General features: G+C 38.7%; 3 protein-coding genes and 1 long non-coding RNA gene across 4 annotated transcripts; all 4 read right to left on the reverse strand.

Moving 5' to 3' along the window:
* Positions 1 to 1,168: 1,168 nt before the first annotated feature.
* Positions 1,169 to 7,207, reverse strand: LOC145213571 (uncharacterized). Its single transcript, XM_080081911.1, has 2 exons — positions 1,802 to 7,207; positions 1,169 to 1,572 (listed from the first exon to the last, which is right to left on the reverse strand). The coding sequence occupies exon 1, from the start codon at positions 6,945 to 6,947 to the stop codon at positions 3,126 to 3,128; it is 3,822 nt and encodes a 1,273-aa protein (XP_079938037.1). The 5' UTR covers positions 6,948 to 7,207; the 3' UTR covers positions 1,169 to 1,572; positions 1,802 to 3,125.
* LOC145213094 (uncharacterized) lies at positions 2,296 to 3,123 on the reverse strand. The gene has a single exon (XM_080081332.1). It carries the CDS (start codon positions 3,121 to 3,123, stop codon positions 2,296 to 2,298), a length of 828 nt encoding a protein of 275 aa, XP_079937458.1.
* A 1,559-nt stretch (positions 7,208 to 8,766) lies between the features above and the next one.
* Positions 8,767 to 10,317, reverse strand: LOC145213580 (uncharacterized). The gene is made up of 2 exons (XR_013856848.1): positions 10,098 to 10,317; positions 8,767 to 9,969 (listed from the first exon to the last, which is right to left on the reverse strand). It is a non-coding gene; the product is annotated as an uncharacterized LOC145213580 (long non-coding RNA).
* A 3,503-nt stretch (positions 10,318 to 13,820) lies between these two features.
* On the reverse strand, positions 13,821 to 18,337 carry LOC145214850 (sterile alpha motif domain-containing protein 3-like). Its single transcript, XM_080083458.1, has 9 exons — positions 18,009 to 18,337; positions 17,370 to 17,528; positions 16,295 to 16,507; positions 15,421 to 15,652; positions 15,250 to 15,340; positions 15,056 to 15,193; positions 14,743 to 14,941; positions 14,513 to 14,647; positions 13,821 to 14,356 (listed from the first exon to the last, which is right to left on the reverse strand). Exons 3-7 carry the CDS (start codon positions 16,491 to 16,493, stop codon positions 14,753 to 14,755), a joined length of 849 nt encoding a protein of 282 aa, XP_079939584.1. The 5' UTR covers positions 16,494 to 16,507; positions 17,370 to 17,528; positions 18,009 to 18,337; the 3' UTR covers positions 13,821 to 14,356; positions 14,513 to 14,647; positions 14,743 to 14,752.
* Between the last annotated feature and the right edge of the window lie 2,111 nt (positions 18,338 to 20,448).

The raw sequence follows: 20,448 nt of genomic DNA on the forward strand, positions 1-20,448 counted from the left end.
TTAACACTTTTTGACTTTTTTTCTCGATTGAGTGCATTTGGTTTTGGTCTTTATTATCTTGCCATGGTGATATTATGAAATTTTGCAATTCCATTTTACATTTATGATAAATTTGTTTCCAAACATTTCAGACATAATAGGGTTTATATTTCTTCAATAAGCAACCTTTATTGTCTCTGGTAAAATTCCACTGGAATGTTTCAGTCTCCTCCCAAACCCTCAAGCTTTATGACACTGCCAGATTACAATCCAGCCTTTTTCGACAACAAATACACTACAGAGGGATTGGAATCAGATTAAATATTTTTTGTGTGTATACTGCTCTACTTCCACTGTGTATGTTTTGTAATCATTTCTGACACTGCCTGTAACATGATATGCTGCACATTTTAAACGTAAACAACTTTGAGGTTGTTTTTTTTTATTTTGTGAATGCACCATCTGTTATAATGGTGATCATCTGACAAAAAATACAGGATATCTGTATAAACTTGGCTGGTGTATTTGTTGCCTTCAGTCCTGTTTCGCAAGAATTTAAGTGATAACTGGTGTACAGGTGTGTTTTTGCAGAAAATTGCTTATTAAGTAGAATAAAAACAATATTTCATGATTCTGACTGAAATAGTACATAAATAGGCAACTCATTTGGGTAGTTAAACTCATCCACCCTAACTGCTATGATGTCTTAAATGCATTTATATGCACATGTATATATCTCTTTGAGATATGAGATTTTTATTAAGAGTTTTAGTTTGAGAATTCACAACATTAGAAAAAATTTATTCACCACATGTTGGTTGCAAACAGAAAAAGGGTAGATTAAATGAGCTAATTGTGAGCTTACTAGATTTATGGTTTGTAACATAGAAGGAAAATAATGTTGAACCTACTACAAAAAACTTTTAAACAGCCATATTTTAGCTCCAAGACTTTGCTGACAATCAAAAACAGCAGTTTGGATCAGCACAAGATGATGCTAAATAAAGTATCACATCGTCTTGTGTGAAGAAAATAGCCATTCTTGTTGGATTTGTGTCTTAAATATTAATAAATGCATGTAAACTACTTATATTGCACAATAAAACATTTAGTACCACTTAATAATGATTTATTTCAACATTAACTGAATAATGTATTCCCAGCACACCTACACTAATACACATCACAATCAATCTACGCATATTTATTGGTTATTACACACTGGAATACATGCGTCCTATTAATCTACAAATCATATCTGCAAAAATCGCTACACAAATGCCTAAAATAAAAATTATCGTCATTTTTCCACTCTCTCCCCATTGCCCGCAATGCATTTTTGGGGCTTCCTTTTTAGCCGCCATTACACTTTAATTTGCTTCAAAAATCACCCAACCGTTCAACGGAGTAGCGCAATCCAGTGTTTATAGAGATCAGTGAGATAACCCTTTTTGTAAAACGCGCCCGTCCTACAGCCTGTCCTCCAAGACGACCCACTCTTGCATTTGCAACGAATGTTCTTTTTTGGCGATAAAAGGCAACGCTGACGAATAAACCAAGACGACAACGTCAATAGCAACGGCAACGTTTTTTCTGTAACCATAAATAACACACATAAGCCATACGTACACATTATGACGTCATAGCGACCACCACAAATTAATCAGTTTCAACAGTACACACAAGGTTTCAAATTAAATCTACATTAATCGGTCATATCTTACATTAAATTACTTCCAGATTACTGGTAGTAAGTCCAGTTACGGTTTTAATACACTTTGACATAAGTTAAACACAAATCAAATAAGAACATAAAACATACCAATTGTTGGGTAACCAGGGCTTTACTAGCACGCGACTAGAGGTTCCACAACTGACAATTCAGCATTTTAGCTATTGCTTTTAACATTTACAGTTTCACTATAAACAAATAGACACAAGAAATTAGGATAAATTCACTTAAATTGACTGCAAACCTAGCAACTAACGCAGCTCACAAAAACGTGGCGTTCAAAGCACATGCTCTGTCGCGGATGAATATTTCAATACGTCACGAATAAACGAGAACTTAAATCACCCAAGCGGAACAATTAATTCTCGCTGTAACATACCCCCCGACGATGTGCGAACCCATGAGAACATCTTTACAACACACAAACAGCGAGAAAGGAAAACTTAACGAACAAACACAACACTTTAAGCCTTCATAATCAAACACAACTTTGCGACCGGTCGTTTGAACGACCGGTCGTTTGAACGACCCAACGTGCGTTTTAACCAAAGCACTTCGCACAAACCCGGACTTATCCGGGTAGGCTACGTTTCCACGATTCTTCCGGTGAGCCATTTCCCTCGTGGTGCCGAGTTGTCGACCATCAGGACCAGATCACCAGCGTCGAGGTTCTCTTCGGGAAATTGCCATTTCTGACGCGTCTGTCGCGTCAGCAGGTACTCATTTGTCCATCGGACCCAAAACTGGTCGGCCAAGTACTGGACCTGGCGCCAGTGTCGTCGAACGTAGTTGTCTTCCTTCACATATTTGACAATCGCTAGCTCAGCCCTTTCGAGATCAGCGACAGTCAGTCTTTTGGATAGCTGTCGGTTCTTCTGCGAACGCAGATAGTCAATGAATCGCTGGAGCCAAGCAACTCCCTTCTTTAATTTCTTCCATGAAGAATAGCGACAAATTAAATCATCAAACAAACACTGCTCCTCTGCAACGTGCACAGCCAACATTTTCTTCGGTTTCATGTTTAAATATTCCTCGGGAACATCTTTGGTATTCACAGGATTCGTAGGCCAGTGACGTTCATCGCTGCCTAAAAACGAAGGTCCGGTAAACCAACGCTTGTTTTGGAGAAAAGCCTTTACAGTACACCCACGAGATGCGTCATCAGCTGGGTTTAGTGCAGTAGGAACATGCTTCCACTGCGACGCGTCGGATCCTTCCTCAATTTTCGCCAGTCGGTTGGCGAAAAAGGTACAAAAACGCTTATTTACGTTGTAAATGGATTGCAGAACTGCAGTTGAATCGGTCCAAAACACGGATCGTCCGACATCCAAGTCAAGTTCTTGCCTTAAAACTTGGTCCATCTTGACAGCAAGAGTAGCTGCGGTCAATTCCAATCTGGGAATGGACACCATCTTCAAGGGCGCAAGACGGGCCTTTCCAGTAACAAAAGAACAATGCACATTGTTCGCAAGTATGCGACTGTTCCGTATCCACAGGAAGACGCATCTGCAAAATGATGCAGCTCGTGCGTCTTGACTTCAAGTCCAGTGGTCTGAAAACACCTTTTAATCTTAATTTCTGATAAACCTGGAAGCTCAGAAATCCATGCGTTCCATCTCTTTTCTATATCCGGTGGAACTTCCTGATCCCAGACATAATTTTCTTTGCAAAGCTCCTGCAAAAGCTTTCGCGCATGTAATATTACAGGCGCAACGAAACCCAAGGGATCGAACAAGGAGCTGACCACGGAAAGTATCCCTCTTCTCGTTACAGGCTTCTTTTTGACCTTTACGTCAAATTCAAACACGTCGGAGCGAAAATTCCACAACACTCCAAGCACACGTTCCATGTGCTTCACATCAACATTTAATATAATGGACTGTACAGATCTATCTTCGGTTGGTACTGACGACAACACACGCTCGCTGTCGCTCACCCATTTTCTGAGCCGAAATCCTCCGAGCTGCAACAATTCACGTAACTCGCCAGCCAATTTGATTGCATCGTCTTCGTTCCTTACGGACTTCAAACAATCGTCCACGTAGAAGTTTTGTTTCACTGTCGAAACCGCTTCAGAACTGAATTTCTCCTTGTTATCTTCGGCAGTTTTCTGCAAACAGTACCCAGCACAGCAAGGAGACGAGGCTGCACCAAATATGTGCACCAGCATCTGGTAATCAACGGGTTCACGCGACAAATCGCCTTCAGGCCACCAAACGAATCTTAGTGCAGATGTATCGATCGGATCAACCTTTACCTGGTGAAACATCGCTTCTACATCGGCGACAAAAGCAACTGGTTCCTGGCGAAATCGGACAAGCGTCCCAAAAAGACTGTTGAGTAAATCTGGGCCTTGCAAAAGCTGGTCATTCAGCGAAATATTATGATATCTGGCGGCGCAGTCAAAGACGACCCTCACCTTTCCAGGTTTCTGCGGGTGTACAACCGGGTGATGCGGCAGGTACCAAACAGCGCCATCTTCCGGCTCCTTGTCGTCGCCCTTTAAACGTCTGGCATAACCCTCGTTCAAGTAGGTATCCAACGTTTGCTTGTATTTCTCATACAGCTGCGAATCAGTTTCCAATTGCCGTTTCAAGTATGACAAACGCTTCATTGCCATAGCACGGTTATTTGGCAAGTTTGGAGCACCTGGTCTCCATGGCAATCGCAGTTGGTAGTGTCCGTCATGACACTTCACTGAGCTTTCCATCTGCTTCAATGCGTATCTGTCTTCTTTCGACAGTGTCGTTCTGGGTGATAACGCGGTTTGGCCAAAGTCGCTTTCCCACATGCATTTTATCTGTTGGTGCAACGTTTCGTCCTGCGAGGTTACAAAATTCACCCGTATCTGTGAACTTCTTGAACCATTACTATGACAAGGACCTACAAGCGACCAACCGAGCATAGAACGCACGGCACTTGGCTCCTTTCTTCCGCCTCTTCGTTCATCATTTATCCAGAACACCTCGGGAACGTTCGCTCCAATCAGCAACATGACTTCCCCATAGGGCAAGACAGGAAACTCTAAATTACGCAAGTGAGGCCATCGCCAAAGCGACCCTTCCGGTATTCTGTTTGGGGAGACTGGCAAACTGTCAACGCTCAAAACGTCGTTTAATCGTACGGATTGCTTCCCGTCGAGCGACGCCACCGTTAAATCGACGGCCAAACCCTCTCTTCTCTGTGACCTATCACTGACAGTGGTCAAGGAGTACGTTGTCTTTCTCCCCCCGACGTCCAGCTGCTCGATCAGTCGTTTGTCACACAAGGTTGTAGTCGATCCTTGGTCCAAAAAGGCGTAAGTTTCCAGCTTTCTGCCATTACTGGCCGTAACCCTTACCGGCACTATGTTAAGGTACACACTCTCTGCATGAGTGCTCATGCAAGTCCAGGTGACAGTTGCATTTGATGATGTGGATTTCTCTTCTGAGGCCCGCGTAGACGCTTCGCGTACGGGTGCAGTCGAAGAAGTCTTCCATTCTGTCCAGTGCAGAAGGTTGTGATGCTTTCCACGACATCCGCCGATGGTGCAAGAGCTTGGTAAACTACATGCTCTTGCTATATGACCCTTTACAAAACAATTGTCACACAGCCGACATTGACGCAGAAACTTTCTTCGCTCTACGAAGGTTTTCCGTTTGAACACGTCGCAATTGCTAAGGTCGTGTGATTTACTGCATGAGGGACATCCCTGCTTCTGAGGACTTCTCGGTTCAGCCTTACGCTCGTTTCCTTGAGCAACCGCATGAGTCGATGCTCTTGTCCTCGTGGTAGGAGATCTGTTGCGCCTTTTCTGCGTATCTCTGTCCTTCCGAGGACCCAACACTCGACCAAACATCGTGGTTCCAATGTACGCTTCCTTCTTAACGAATTCAACAAGGTGACAGAAACGTGGCTCTTCCCCATTCCTTTCGATTTTAGCTGCATGTCTTCTCCATTGACTTTGCAGTGCAAACGGCAATCGCTTTATTATATTCAGCATATTTTCAAAATTGTTGATGTCTGCGAAGTATCCCAGATGAGTCAGGGTCACCAGACACTCTTCTAATGCCTGTGCTAGCTCTATCAATCCGTCAGTATCATCGGATTTCAGATAAGGCCAGTGACTTAGCTTATCCACGTATGCACGTGCGATAATGATAGGACGTCCGTAACGCTCGAATAACAACTCTCGAGCCCTTCGGTAATCTTCCAGGGGGTGAAGGCCAATGCAGAAGGCAATCATTGCATGTGCTTCTTTTCGACAGTATTGGATGAGATAATTAAGCTTCACACTGTCGCTGTCTACACGTCGACCAATATTTTCGTCAAAGCTTATCATGAAACGCGTGTACATTAGCGGATCACCATCAAAATACAATAGCTGTGGCCTGGGAAGCTCCATCCCTGCCTTCAAGACTGCAGCAACACGACACAGGTCACTCACCTCCGGCTCATGATTCAGCACTTCCGTTTTTGGTTTGGGTTCGCAACGCGAGGAGGACGGAATGTCCGTTACCTGCGCTTCTGAACTGCTTCTGTTAATAATGCCGGAGTCTGATGCTTGCTTCTCCTCTTTTACTACTTCGGGTTTGGTCTCAGGTGAGAAGAGGACTGATAAATCAACTTGCTTTTCTGGCTGAAATCCAGCAAAACATGACCCAGATGAAGACGTCTTTTCCCATAAATCAGCTTCCACTGTGGCAGCTTTTATCTTATGATCTGCTTCTAGAATTTTTAATTGATTTTCAGAGGATTTAAGTAAACTTTCTGCTTCCATTTTTTTCTGCAAAAGGCTGCTTTCTGCTTGCATCTTTTTCTGCAGAAACTCCTTTTCTAGAAGTGCGACCTCTTTTCTCACACGCGCTTCAGTACGTTTGCAACTCGAGCTAGCATATGAACCAGTCTTGCTTCTAGAACCAAAATCGCTGACAGACGGTTCCTTGCTTGAGTGTTCAGGCGGTTTGGAACGCCTTACTTCCTCTAACCATTCTTCTGTGCGCGCATCAAATTCTTGCTTGCCACTTCGCAAACTTGAGAGCGCAGCATTAATTTTCCTTCTATCTTTTTTCTTTTTTACGAAGTCCAGTCGTGTTGTATGTTTGCCAACACATTCGTCGTACAAAACATCAATGGATGAAGTCTTCTCTTTTAACTGTTGCACATTCGAGGAATCAATCATAATTTCCTCTGCATCTTGATATGCCAAGTTCAGTCGTTTAACTAAATTGTCAAGAGTGTGTTGAGATTTAACCATCTTGTTAACTTTGCTTATATGTACAATTCAAAGTCCAAAGTTGAAATCTTCAATTTCAACGAGTTCCATAGGTTGAAAATTTTATTTTTGAACAGTTTTTCCGTGAGTTGAAAACTTTATTTTTCAACGGTTTCCGTAGATTGAACACTTTCAATCAGTTGAAAAACTTTATTTTTCAACGGTTTCCGTAGATTGAACACTTTCAATCAGTTGAAAAACTTTAATGTAACGACCGCTAGGTGCGCAGCCTGGCCCTGCGCCGTTCGCATATTTCCAAAATGTAATCTATTTCGCATATGGGGCTTTTTTAACCAATCACAGGTATCGTTTTCACCGCCGCTTCGTCAGTCCAAACCAATCAGAGAACACTTTGCCTTTGACCAATCACAGGACACGGTGCGTGACAACCATGCAATCAACTTATTTTAAATTTTAAGTTCCGTTTCGCAGGTGTAGCTTTTTCATTAGCATTGCTTAGAGTTATGCCAGTTTAAGCATATGTATGTAGTTTTAATGGTAATAGCATTGTTTATAGTGATGCCAGTGTAAGCGTACTATGCGTGTAGTTTTAATAGTAATGGTAATTAAATTAAAAAAAACTGAACTTTAGTTGTTGTGTAGGCAAAACCATAGACCTTTAAAGTTGCAGCTAAAACTCAAAAAATAGAAGCACAACATTTCGTAGAAGCACTTGCTGGATTGGTAGTAACAAAAGAAAGAACCGAAATGTTTTTTGGAGGAAAAAACTTCAGCAGAAGAATAGTCAAATTGGCTTGGATAGAGTGGACAGTCTTTCTGCAGATGTGAAATCTCTGATACAAGCTGGAATTCCAAGTTGTCTTTGTACCAGCAAAAATTTATCCAAATTTGACCTTGAATTTTTGTCAAAAAATTGGTTTGGTCAACCAATCTGACGACTGGGGGTTGGTCCAAATTTTGACCGTGTATCAAGCCAAATTGGGGACAGCTATGTCAATGAAGTTAATTATTTGAGCCCTAATTTATACCGATTTAATTTCCAATAAATGTGTATCAAACATTTTCTAGTCCTAAAAAAACCAGTGCAATTAAATTCAACACTCTATGCCTTGTATCTATAAATGTTTAAGTCAAACTTAACACCGAGGCAACTTAACAAATGCAATCAAATAGGACCAAGTTGCTTGTAGCAGATAAAGAAGTGCAGTTGCCAACAACCACTCTTATCCAAAGCACACTATTTCAGGATTGAGTGCTGTATCATTGTAGGACATTTATTGTTGCCGCATGGAAGTATGCTTAAGCCTCAGCATTTTCGACGATGTTTGTGTCATTATTAATTTGATCATGAACATATCATAACTCAATAGAACAATCTTCACAAGAGATTGTATATATTTATGTATATTTTCTGAAAAAAAGAACCTCTACATTGCCAAAACTATCAAACTTCGGAAAGGATAGACTACAGAAAAAGTCTGGCTGACCTGACACAAGCATTTCAAAATTTATGTGTAATGTATAATTGGGGTCTTAAAAAAGTTATTTCAGATTGACGCAGTGCATTCCAGTGTGTCAGATTGACACAGTGCAATCCAAAAATGTTTTAATGTGTATGTATTGTCTCAAAAGATTATGAAAAGTATTGTTACATTTTAAAGATCTGTTAACTTGTGAAACTAATATGTGCAACTTGTTTCATATTGGTGATAAAATGTGATTAATGTTTGTTTAATAAAAATGAAATGGTTTTGGATATTTGTGGAAAGAAAAGACAACAAATTAAAATTGACTGCTTGCTTATGGTTAAACACTATGCCTGCCTTTTTTAAAGTCATCATTATGCTTGCCATTTTCCAGTTTATTAATTACACATATACGACCACAAGACTCACGAAGGCAGTGCAATTCGGGAGGCTTATACAGGACACTTTAACGGATACACTGCAGAAAATGAAAAATTTGGTGTACTAGGTAAATTGGTAGTGAACAAAAAGGTTTTTCAGGCCTAAATTTTTTTAATGACAACAAGGTCAAGGCAACCAGTAGTTTTGACACCAATATAAACAACACTAGTTTTTGACAAGGATATTAATGTGAGGTTTCCAACATGTTTATACAATCATACTATACCAAAATCTAAAATAGAATGATGGTATTTCATTTTATTATTTCCAACTATTGACCACGAAAGCTTTCGTTTACACATTTTAAATATCTTTTACAGAACCTCAGGATTTGATACATGTGTTTTGCCCCACCATAACTTAAATGAGTGCTTTTTGGAAGGAGGTGCATAGGCAATTATTGTTCTGTACTTGCCAAAAACAATTTTAGGACAGATTGGAGAGGTCAACAAATCAACTGACATGGGCCTATATGCTATTAAAAAAAATAGCACCCACAAACACTTGGTTACAAGAAAATAACACAGCATTTGAACTGGGTATTTGTATAATCCAAAGGTTGTTAACAACAAAAGATGTCAACTCATCACAGAATTGATAGTACACTGCAAAAAATAATGGCTCACTATTGAGCCATAAGGACCAACCTTTAACTGTACTGACTCATTTTTCCCTTATTTTTTGACTGGAAATGAGCCGAAACCATTTTTAATTTTCAGCCAACAAACTTTTAGTGTGAAAGTAGAAACATGGCTCATTACAAGCCGATACTGGATTGATATAAGCCATGTTTAAAAAGATTTTTAAAATGGGCCATTCCAAACCATTTTTGGCTTGAATTCAGCCTTTTTTATTTTTTGGCTTCATAGCTAGCTAATTTTTTTTGCAGTGTAAGATTATACTGCTGATCACTGTAAACATTTTGGAAGTTTAAGCAGTATGTTGATTTCAGATATTTATGTCATTTAAAGTATGGTAAGTGATGGTGATTATAGGTCTCTATAGCCATACAGCCTTTTAAAAGTAGCTTTAAATATAAAAGACCAGCCCTCATTGTTGCCATTACATGCAAGCATTGCATTTTAGTAAACATGAACACTTCTATCTTGCTGCTTGCTTTCACGATGCGATGGTATCTAAAACAAAATTGCATATATTTCTCTGAAAGTAGCCTGTGTGCTGCTGTGCATAATATCAGTAATTTTACAAAGAGAAAAATATAATCTATCTAGTTTATTGCAATACATTATATACTGGTCATTACCTGCACTTTTGTACTGAATGCTTCCATTTTCGCCATATTTTCAAAATAAAATATTATTTTGACTTGAAAAAGCAGTGACGACCTTACAACATCAAAAATACGCAAAGTAAACCACTACGCAACGGCCTACGTGACGTAACGAAAGTCCGCAAAAATCCGTCCCTCTGATTGGTTAAAAAAGCCCCATATGCGAAATAGATTACATTTTGGAAATATGCGCGCCGTTCGTCACACTAGATAACCCTTTTTGTAAAACGCGCCCGTCCTACAGCCTGTCCTCCAAGACGACCCACTCTTGCATTTGCAACGAATGTTCTTTTTTGGCGATAAAAGGCAACGCTGACGAATAAACCAAGACGACAACGTCAATAGCAACGGCAACGGTTTTTCTGTAACCATAAATAACACACATAAGCCATACGTACACATTATGACGTCATAGCGACCACCACAAATTAATCAGTTTCAACAGTACACACAAGGTTTCAAATTAAATCTACATTAATCGGTCATTTCTTACATTAAATTACTTCCAGATTACTGGTAATAAGTCCAGTCACGGTTTTAATACACTTTGACACAAGTTAAACACAAATCAAATAAGAACATAAAACATACCAATTGTTGGGTAACCAGGGCTTTACTAGCACGCGGCTAGAGGTTCCACAACTGACAATTCAGCATTTTAGCTATTGCTTTTAACATTTACAGTTTCACTATAAACAAATAGACACAAGAAATTAGGATAAATTCACTTAAATTGACTGCAAACCTAGCAACTAACCCAGCTCACAAAAACGTGGCGTTCAAAGCACATGCTCTGTCGCGGATGAATATTTCAATACGTCACGAATAAACGAGAACTTAAATCACCCAAGCGGAACAATTAATTCTCGCTGTAACAACGTCAATAGTGAATTCCACTTATGTTAAAAAGATTTAGTCAACCTACCACGTTGTAACGTTCCACACTTTTTGTAGGTTACCAAATCACTTTCATTACTACCTTAGTTTGCCTGTACGATCTTATTCAAATAGAATCCAACGCAGGGCCGGATTAACACCTAAGCACTAAAACAATTTGGTGCCCCTTACACCATTTTGAATTCGAAATATAAACGTAAAAACAAAATTATTCATCGAGATTTCGATTTCAACATAATATACAGCAAGGGTAATATAAACTTGCAGATATGTTTCAGAATGTCAGAAATATTCCAAAACTCAATTAAAAACTCCTCATTTTGCTGCTGCCTTCCCCAGTAGCGTCGTGTTTAATTTACGTTTGCCACAGGCGCGAATATGTTTTCAAACAGCATGCTATTAACTATGCATTGCCTTACTGTCTTGACCAGGGGTGCCCAATCTTTTTTGACTCAAGATCGACTCCGGGATCTACCATTCCAATACAAACTAACAAGATAATGCACGACTATGTGTGTATTACAACTAGCATTTTCCGAGCCCTGTTTTTCGTTTTTTATCGTAGTTTGGGTGTGACTTTTCACACTGCATTGAACTTAATTTTTTATAATTCATCCGATGCTAATCTTGATAATAGAAAAGTACCAGCACAAACTAACCATTACTGCTGTAATTATTATTTTTGTGACGTAACTATATTACTTTTGCGACGTAATGCGTCGACTGAGTATTTGTGGTGTGAACATATCAACAAATCCTAATGAATAACTTTCACAATAAAGTCATCTATGTAGGGCAACATTCCCTAAAAACGCATTACAAAACAAGTATTTTAAATAATTTTCTGAATCCTTCGCGATCGAATTGATATCAGTCCGAGATCGACCAGTCGATCGCGATCGACGGGTTGGGCACCCATGAGTCTTGGCTGTTTCAGGTTTTAACAAACAGAACAACGCAGCGTTGTTACGTCATATAGCACGCAATCAATCCCTTTTGTCAGTTATTTTATTTAATTTTCTTGCTTTATAAACAGAACTTATTCATTTTCATTACATTTTGAATATAGTTTTTTGTTAGATTTAATAATTTGCCTAGAAACCATTTCTGTGGTGCCCCTCCTTTACTTGATGCCCTAAGCACGTGCTTATATTGCTTATAGGTTAATCCAGCACTGCGTTGACTGTTTTAGGTTTTAACAAACAGAGCAACGCAACGTTGTTACGTCATATAGCACGCAATCAATCCCTTTTGTCAGTTATTTTATTTGATTTTTTCGCTTTATAAACAGAACTTATTCATTTTCATTACATTTTGAATATAGTTGTGGTTTTTTGTTAGATTTAATAATTTACCTAGAAACCATTTTTGTGGTGCCCCTCCTCTACTTGATGCCCTAAGCACGTGCTTATATTGCTTATAGGTTAATCCAGCACTGATCCAACGATTAAACACGGTAATTCAAGATACAAAACAAAAACAGAAATATAGGCTAGCCTCACCACGAGAAAAACGGGCGACAACCTCACGTAATCTCGGGTAGAACTACTAACACTGGAATTTGGCTTGAGCCCGGTTTGGTAGGTGGCGCAACGTAGCATAGGCGTTTATGGTGCTCACTTAGCAATCATCCTTACCATAAACCCAAATTGTTGAGTTAGCACCATAAACGTCTATGCTCCGCACGAGATGTGCATCGGGGAGCCATGGGTGTAGATCAGGGGTCGGGAACCCTTGTCACGCGTGCCAAGATTGGCACGTTAGGTGGTTTTTCATGGCACGCCAACCGATTTTCGTGTTTATATTGAAGTAACAATTTAACCTGTTACACTGCTTGTTTATAGTTAGTATCATGCCATTGTCTTAAAATTCAGCTCTACATGAACAAAACACTCTGCTTCCTCTTTATTATTGATATCTGCTGGCACGAACCACTATTATTTCACGAACCACTATTATTTAAAATAACGTTGGCACGCGAGGTCATTAACAAACAGAAAAGTGAATTGGCACGCATCGCCTAAAAGGTTGCCGATCCCTGGCGTAGATTCACCACAAACACGCACTAAAACCATTTTCTTTTTACGTTTGGTTGGTTTTATGCAACCACATTTCTTTGACGAAATGTGGTGCGCATCACAGCAAATAAGAAGGCCTGATGCGATGTTAAACTTCATAAAATCGAAGCAGGGCGTGGACATTTCTCCGAACGTAAAGCGGTGTTAGGCCGAGATCACGTAATATTTTATTGTGCGGCGTGGTTTAGCCTACATACATTCTAATATTAGTTTGTCGAGTCGTATTGTACGTTTTCTATTAATTGTTTGTCCGAGGTATTGCAATTGTCGAGTAAAATATCGCCATACTTAAGTAGCCTATAGGAAAGACGTAAGACATGTAAAGCGTGAGAATAATGTGACTGGAAACAAATTTGGAAATTTTACGCAGGCGATTTAGTTGCACTCGTGCTTTATGGCAAATGTAACAAATGTGGTGTTGCCAGGATAAATTTGGTGTGAACAAAAGACCCAAGTATTTGTGGGTTGAAGACTCTGGCAAAGCGCAACCTTTAAAATAAATTGTGAGATGTGTGGATTTTTTGGATAAGGATAAAACTCTACGTTTAGATGATTTAAATGTGAATGCCCAGGTGGATGGCCATTTGTCAAGTAGATTAAGATCATGCTGCAACATTTCGCGAAAATGATCGGAAAAGTCGAGTGCTGTGTCATCAGCAAAAAGCGAAATGTTACAAGTTATATTGTTGGAAATGTCATTTACATTAAAAAAGCAATAGACCAAAGATTGGACCTTGTGGAATACCAGCATACACTGTAAATGGTAGTCGTGGAAACTAACACCAAAATTGGTGGTCCACAAACTCCAACTTAGGGTGGAGTTGCTTCCCACCTTTAGATAACGAAGGTGGTAAGTTCCACCTGTGAACTCCACCATAGTAGGTGTGAATTTGCCCCCATTGGTGGCAACCACCACTCAGCTGTCTGCACCACTATAGGGTGTCGGTATCTCCACCTGCAAAGGTGTTCCAGTACAACAGGGTTTCACAAAATGTATTTGCAAAACAGGTTTCACAAAATTTACTTTGCACTTCGCTTACAGCTTGTTTGAAACACGCTGTACACCAATGTGACGATTTTTCAGTGGTAAATTTAGAATACAGCAGAAAAGTTGTAGGGACTTGACCAATTGTTTCGGAAAGCAAATGTCGAACACCCAATAGCTGCAGATCATTGCAACTACGGCTTGTGGCAAATTAGGTGCAACACATAACTTCTTTCCACCAACAAACACCAAGTATATATTCTTTCATCCTCCTGCATATTATAAAACAAGTTATAACCCACAGCATTTGTGCAAAATAGCATCATTTCAAAGTCAATTACAATTTAAAATAAAAATATTACTGGTACATCACCCATTGCTTAAACCGTACACATATTTTAAAACATGAAATTTAAATTAATATATACCTGTGAAATGTACTTGGTGATTATGATTAGGTTTAATAAGATTCTCCAGTCTCTGCAGCATTTTTGGTCACCAAATTTTTCCATGAATGTTTGCAATACATCTACTTTAAGAATCAATTCTGTTGCCAAAAATATCTGAAACAGACAAATCACTGGACATTCCAATTTCAATAAAATGGTTATTACATTAAAATGGGTACATTAAATATAATGTGAAAAGATCCACCTACCAAATTGATTTCATGAAGTGTTGGAAACTGCATGGTCTAAAATGTCATTACTTGCTGCACCTCTTGCAATGATATTTCTCCAAAACTCGAATGTACACTTATGGCAGTCTTCTATTAAATCATGACTTGGATGTGGTTTGGCCAGCTCCAATTGTGCTATTTTAGAATGCAGTGCAACGGATTCCTCATCTTCAAAACTCTGTATGCAAACACACAATTTGGAACATAACCTCACTTTTGGTGATTAACTGAAAATAAACCTATCTAACTTGCAAACCTAGAAAACTTTTAATAAATATATGTACATACTCACATCTTTAAACAACCTCCTTGAAGAATCCTGCCTTTCTCGACCGCCATACTTTATTTTCATAGCAGCAATTTGCACATCTGAATGAAGGGGTCTTCTTATGTCTTTAAATCTTTGTCGCAAACTACAAACCCATGTGCTCTACAAAACAAACCAAAATCAGTACTGTGCTGGGCAGAAATCTCGCACCTACTTACTATTGGACTGCTACTGTTTTGATCTTGCAATACTGGATATGCCTTTACTAATTCCATTAATACTGTTCTCATTTGTAAGGGTGATGGGTACCTGTAATTAATTTTTACAGTATTAGTAATATTTAATGTGTACGTTACAAGCTATTTTCAAACAAACTATATCACACTTACATATTATGTGGTAAAATTGAATCACAGACGAGTTGAACAATTTTGCTCCTAATTTTGTTGGTTAGTTTGCTTGGATAGTTGCAATCTTCCAAAGCATCACCAATGAGTTTTGGAAGCTTGTATCTAACCAACCATCCATCAGTTTCTACTGAGGGGGATGTAGTTGAAAGTGAAGATGAGGATGAAAGATGTGTTGCAGTCTCATTATCATTTTGTATCTCCGGTAAACAATCTGAAAATTATTTAATCGCATATTTCTACGTGCTAAACATAAACATGCCTCGCATTGTTTTTCCACTAATTGATCACACCCCAAATTCCAAATTCAGCAATTAAACGCATTTGCCCTCGAGCTTAAATTACTCACATCGTCAGACTCCACAACGATTCGTGCAATTTCTTTCACGCTGTTTGACAGTACTGGTTTCTTTTGTTGCATTGCGATGTTCCTTTTCTGGTACTCCCTTTGTTGTTTATTGCATTTTGTGTTTTTGGCCTTATTACTTCATATATTTTTCTTTCAATGCCAACATTAGCATCACATAGTCCCTTTATTTCTCTCGTCCCCTTTTCCTTCAATTCTTAAATAAACAGAAACGGGTCAAGTGACTCGATGGCCAATGTTTGGCTCTCACTGGCCCGGTCGCGCGCATATTACTTTTGTTTATGTTTATGTATTACTATTTTGTTTATGTGTTACTATTTTGTTTATGCAAATGTTTTAATGCCAAGCGTGACAAATAAAGTATTGATTGATTGATTGATTGATTGATTCTAAGCCAAAATTGTACAAATACAAACAACATTAAGACATATTGTCACAATCAACATGAGTGTAAAACATTAACTGGTGTATTGTATTACATGCAAATACCTTTGACAAGAAGTTTGCCACTTTCTGGCAAATCTGTTAGATTATCTACATCCACCCAGTCATTAAACGTTTGTGAGTAAAGCTGAATTGAGAACGGATGGGTGATATTGAATGTAGTCTCAATTTGATTGGTCACATCCAGTTTTGATATACAGGTTAATATCACTTTTCTCTCACTACAGGTCACATGATATTCCATATTTACTTTTTAATCTGCGAACAAAAATAACCTTAATGACGGTAACAAGGATGATACAGGAGATAAAAAGCAACCTAAATTATTATCTAAACATTTCAGAGAATGCTCTTGCACATTACATAAGCACTCACTGAAACGTTTGGAAATTAAACATGTCATATTTTACGAAACCACTATAACACCACCATTTAAACCGAAATGTAAAATATATTTGACACCCTTTGGTTTGGTGAAGAATACTTTCTGGAGCAAAAGTTTATTGTGCAACACAATGGCGGCACAGTCACATGATGATGTTCATTTCTTAAATATTAAAGGAGTTTTTTTTAGAAATGCATTGGCAAACACACGTTTCAGTTTCATGTGGACATAAAATTCCAGCTTACATTGTTTTTTTATTTTGATCTGAGATTTGTCTTCAAATGTACATACTTTATCAGTTGCAAGAAAAACAACATACACAACTCACTTTTAATGAACCTACAAGTTGAATCTATATTGCTGATACATATAATTTTAAAAGGTATTTTTATACTTAACACAACCAATCCACAAAACCAACAATTACCAAATGCATATAAAATAAACCAAAAACTAATGGACAAGCAGTATTGTCTGCACCAGTGTTTCTTAACTAATTAGCTTGTGGGCCATATAGTAGTTTGTAAAGTGCTGATGTACCAATTATCAAGACCTGCTAGCCATACTGATGAGAAAGTGGGCCATTTTTTTCTAAAAAAACGTTGACTTGGTCACGCAATAAAATAGGTTAGAGATACACAGGTCTACTACGCAACTCCATACATTTTAAAAACTTTAATATGCATCCAGTTACTGGTCAGTTTGCAAGGTAAACAAAAAGTATAACCAACAAACCTTAAAACTGTTTCCGATCCGTATCCAAACTCCAAATCCTCCAAATCGGCACAAAACGTGGCGTCTGCGCAAGCTGAACTCTGGGTGTGGCTTACCGCAAACGTCATAATAAAACAAACATGCCCCTGCAACTCAGCTTGGGCGATCCCAGAATTCTGTCTGATGTAACAATTGGGATTGTTATGCGACAATCTGTATCTTGCTGTGTTGCTAAAGCTTCACTAACAATGAAAACTTTTTCACCGGTGATTTGTTCATTTTAATTATACTCGTATTTCTACCAACTCCCCTAATATTATGATGTATACTGTATAGCGTGCATAAGTCGCGTTGATGAGATCCAGCGTGATAAATGTGCATGTTTTTTTTTCAAAAAATGCCACTGGCTCGTTTGGTTACAGTTCTAAGTCGCGACTGCCATACATTGCTGCTACGGATTTCGCTCTTAGAACGTAAAAGTAACATGTAGGATACTAACATCTGCCTTAAACTTCTGAAAAACTTTTCAATTTACGTTACATAGACTGCAGTTATAGGAAGGTTTGTTGTAAAAAGATGCGTTGTTTAAATACAAATATACTACCTGGTTTTTTTGTCAGTATAGTAATCATTTATACTAGAGTAAATACAATTCCAAACCTCCAATGTCGTATTTCCACGGCTTGAACATATTTCCAAACCTTGACCGCAATGAAAACGGAAGAGAAATCCTAGCACCAAATGGTCTAAATCGCGTATTGACCGCCTAATTGCAAGTTATTGCAGTACCCAAATTGTTTCAAACGATTAGCAATGTGTTACCGCGTCTTTTAAAATACCTTTGCGCATATACCCACCCTTGTGAGAACTGAGGGTTGGTATTTACACCAATATTATAGGACGGGTGGAAATTTGGTCTTAAAATGGTGTGAAATTACACCTTTTAAGCTGTACCACCCCAATAGGTGGATCATACCACCTTTTATTTTCCCCACCCTTTGTTTTCCACCATTTCAATTTACAGTGTAGGTGGGCATGAAGCTTGAAAAAAACATTGTTTGAGTAGGTTACTAGGTTTCCATTTATGCCAACTTCCTGTAACTCTTGCAGCAACCCATGGTGCAAAACTCGATCGAACGGAAACGTCTAAAAGGACAATTCTGCAATCATTTACTAAGTCAGTGATTTATAACCTTCTTGGAGTAGTTTTCTAGTAAAATCAATCGCCAAGTTCGAATTTCCCACTCTGTTATTTTTATTGTAATGATGTTTTTGCCCTACATTAACCAAAAATTTTATTCTTCGATTAAAATAATTTTGGGACTCGATTTGGCCAGAACCTGGAAGAGCTCAAAGGCTTATTGCAATCTTATTTGGGTTAAGTAGTGCTTCCGTCAGTGAGTAAAATTATGTGGAATATTGAAGAGGCCACTGTGCTTGTAATACTCATTTATTGCATCACAATCAACTTCAGAAAGGTATTTTTCGCGGACAATAACAAAGGCATTGACATTTTTAGTCTTGTCTGTGATGCACTAACGGCTTTCGGATTTTTATGCGACTTGTGAAATTGATCTTTCATGTTGTTGCGGGAATACTATCGTAGTAAGTTCACAACGGTTTATTTAAGGCCAGTTCTGACCAGTGGGCAAGGATGGCAGTACGGCACGGTACGTATTGCATTGACCGTACCTCGTTACGTAGAGCGTACCGTACCAAATGTCAAAAATCAAAACGCCAACGTACCGTACTTGAGGTACGGTACGCGAAATCGTACCGCACCTTCAAATAAACCAATCGGGATTAGGTTGGGTACATTTTATGACATGCACTTAAAGGAGAGGTGTCTAAACTCTAAACATGCTGCCCACTACAACCAGCTTATTCGAAATGAAAGGTTGACGAGTTTTCTACAATGGGCTCGTGTAGCGACAGTGTGTAACTTTCAACAGCATGTTTCTTAAAATCATTGCTGCAAAAGAGGCAACATCACTACAGCTTTTTTTTTAACTATAGCCGAGTTAATCTCTGTTCTTGTCATGTGCGCGTTTTAATACTGCGTCTACAGTTCGTGTAACCCTCCTTTTGCATAGCGGTGAGCCCGAAAGCACAAAATATTTAGCAGTGACGTCATAAACTTGAGCACTATTTTGGTACAAGGACTATTTTGGTTTGAGCACTATTTTGGTACAAGGACATTGTGATGAAATCATGTCATCAACAATTTAAATTCAAGTTTAAGACAATTTTGATATTATCTGCAAATGGTAGCGATGCCAAAAATGACCGTTTAATCAACATTTATTATGCGTACCAGTACGGTCGTACGGTACGTGGTACGCTCTAGTGAAGGACCGTACCATACGTACCGTACCCGTATCTCAGCGTTCTTTGCGTATCGTACCTGCGAACCGTATTTTTTAATGAAAGTTGCTGCGTATCGTATCGTATCGTACCGTACCGTACTGCCATCATTTCCAGTAGGTCGAAATTCGGTGACTTATGGCTTGCACATTTTCCCTCTGCAAACGTTAAATTTCCCACCGGTTCTTTTAAGAACCATGTCCTAAGTCCTTGTTGGCATAAATATTGTGAGTTAAATCTTGATTCTAGAAGACTGGTTATAGTGGAGTAGTTATTGCTTAAACCGGAATTGTTCGGGTTTAGGAGTTTTTAACTTATAAAAAGTTGACAATGTGCTTGTGAAGAAGTTTTTCAAATACCTTTGACAGAGAAGGCAGCGGCGAAATAGGACGATAGTTTTTCACGTCACTTTTAGACCCTGCCTTGTACACTGGAATTATCGTAGCTTTTTACCACTCATTAGGAAAAGTACCCAGGAATATTATGTAAGTGAATAAATAACTAATTGGCAATGCTAAAGATTCTGCGCTTTTTTGAGAATTTTGTAAGAATGCTCAACGGATACGAAGATTTTGTATGTAGGTTGCGCAGTACTTGGTAACTCTGAACGAAGTTACTTCGAACGGAGAAATGGATAAGGTGACTTTGTTTAACATTGGGGGTAATTGCATTGAGAGTAGATGTGAAGGTTAAGTAGAGATTGAAGCAAAGTGATTATTGAGGAGGTTGGCTTTAT

Source organism: Phallusia mammillata, chromosome 2, assembly GCF_965637545.1.
Source record: "Phallusia mammillata chromosome 2, kaPhaMamm4.hap1.1, whole genome shotgun sequence".
Lineage (NCBI taxonomy): Eukaryota > Metazoa > Chordata > Ascidiacea > Phlebobranchia > Ascidiidae > Phallusia > Phallusia mammillata.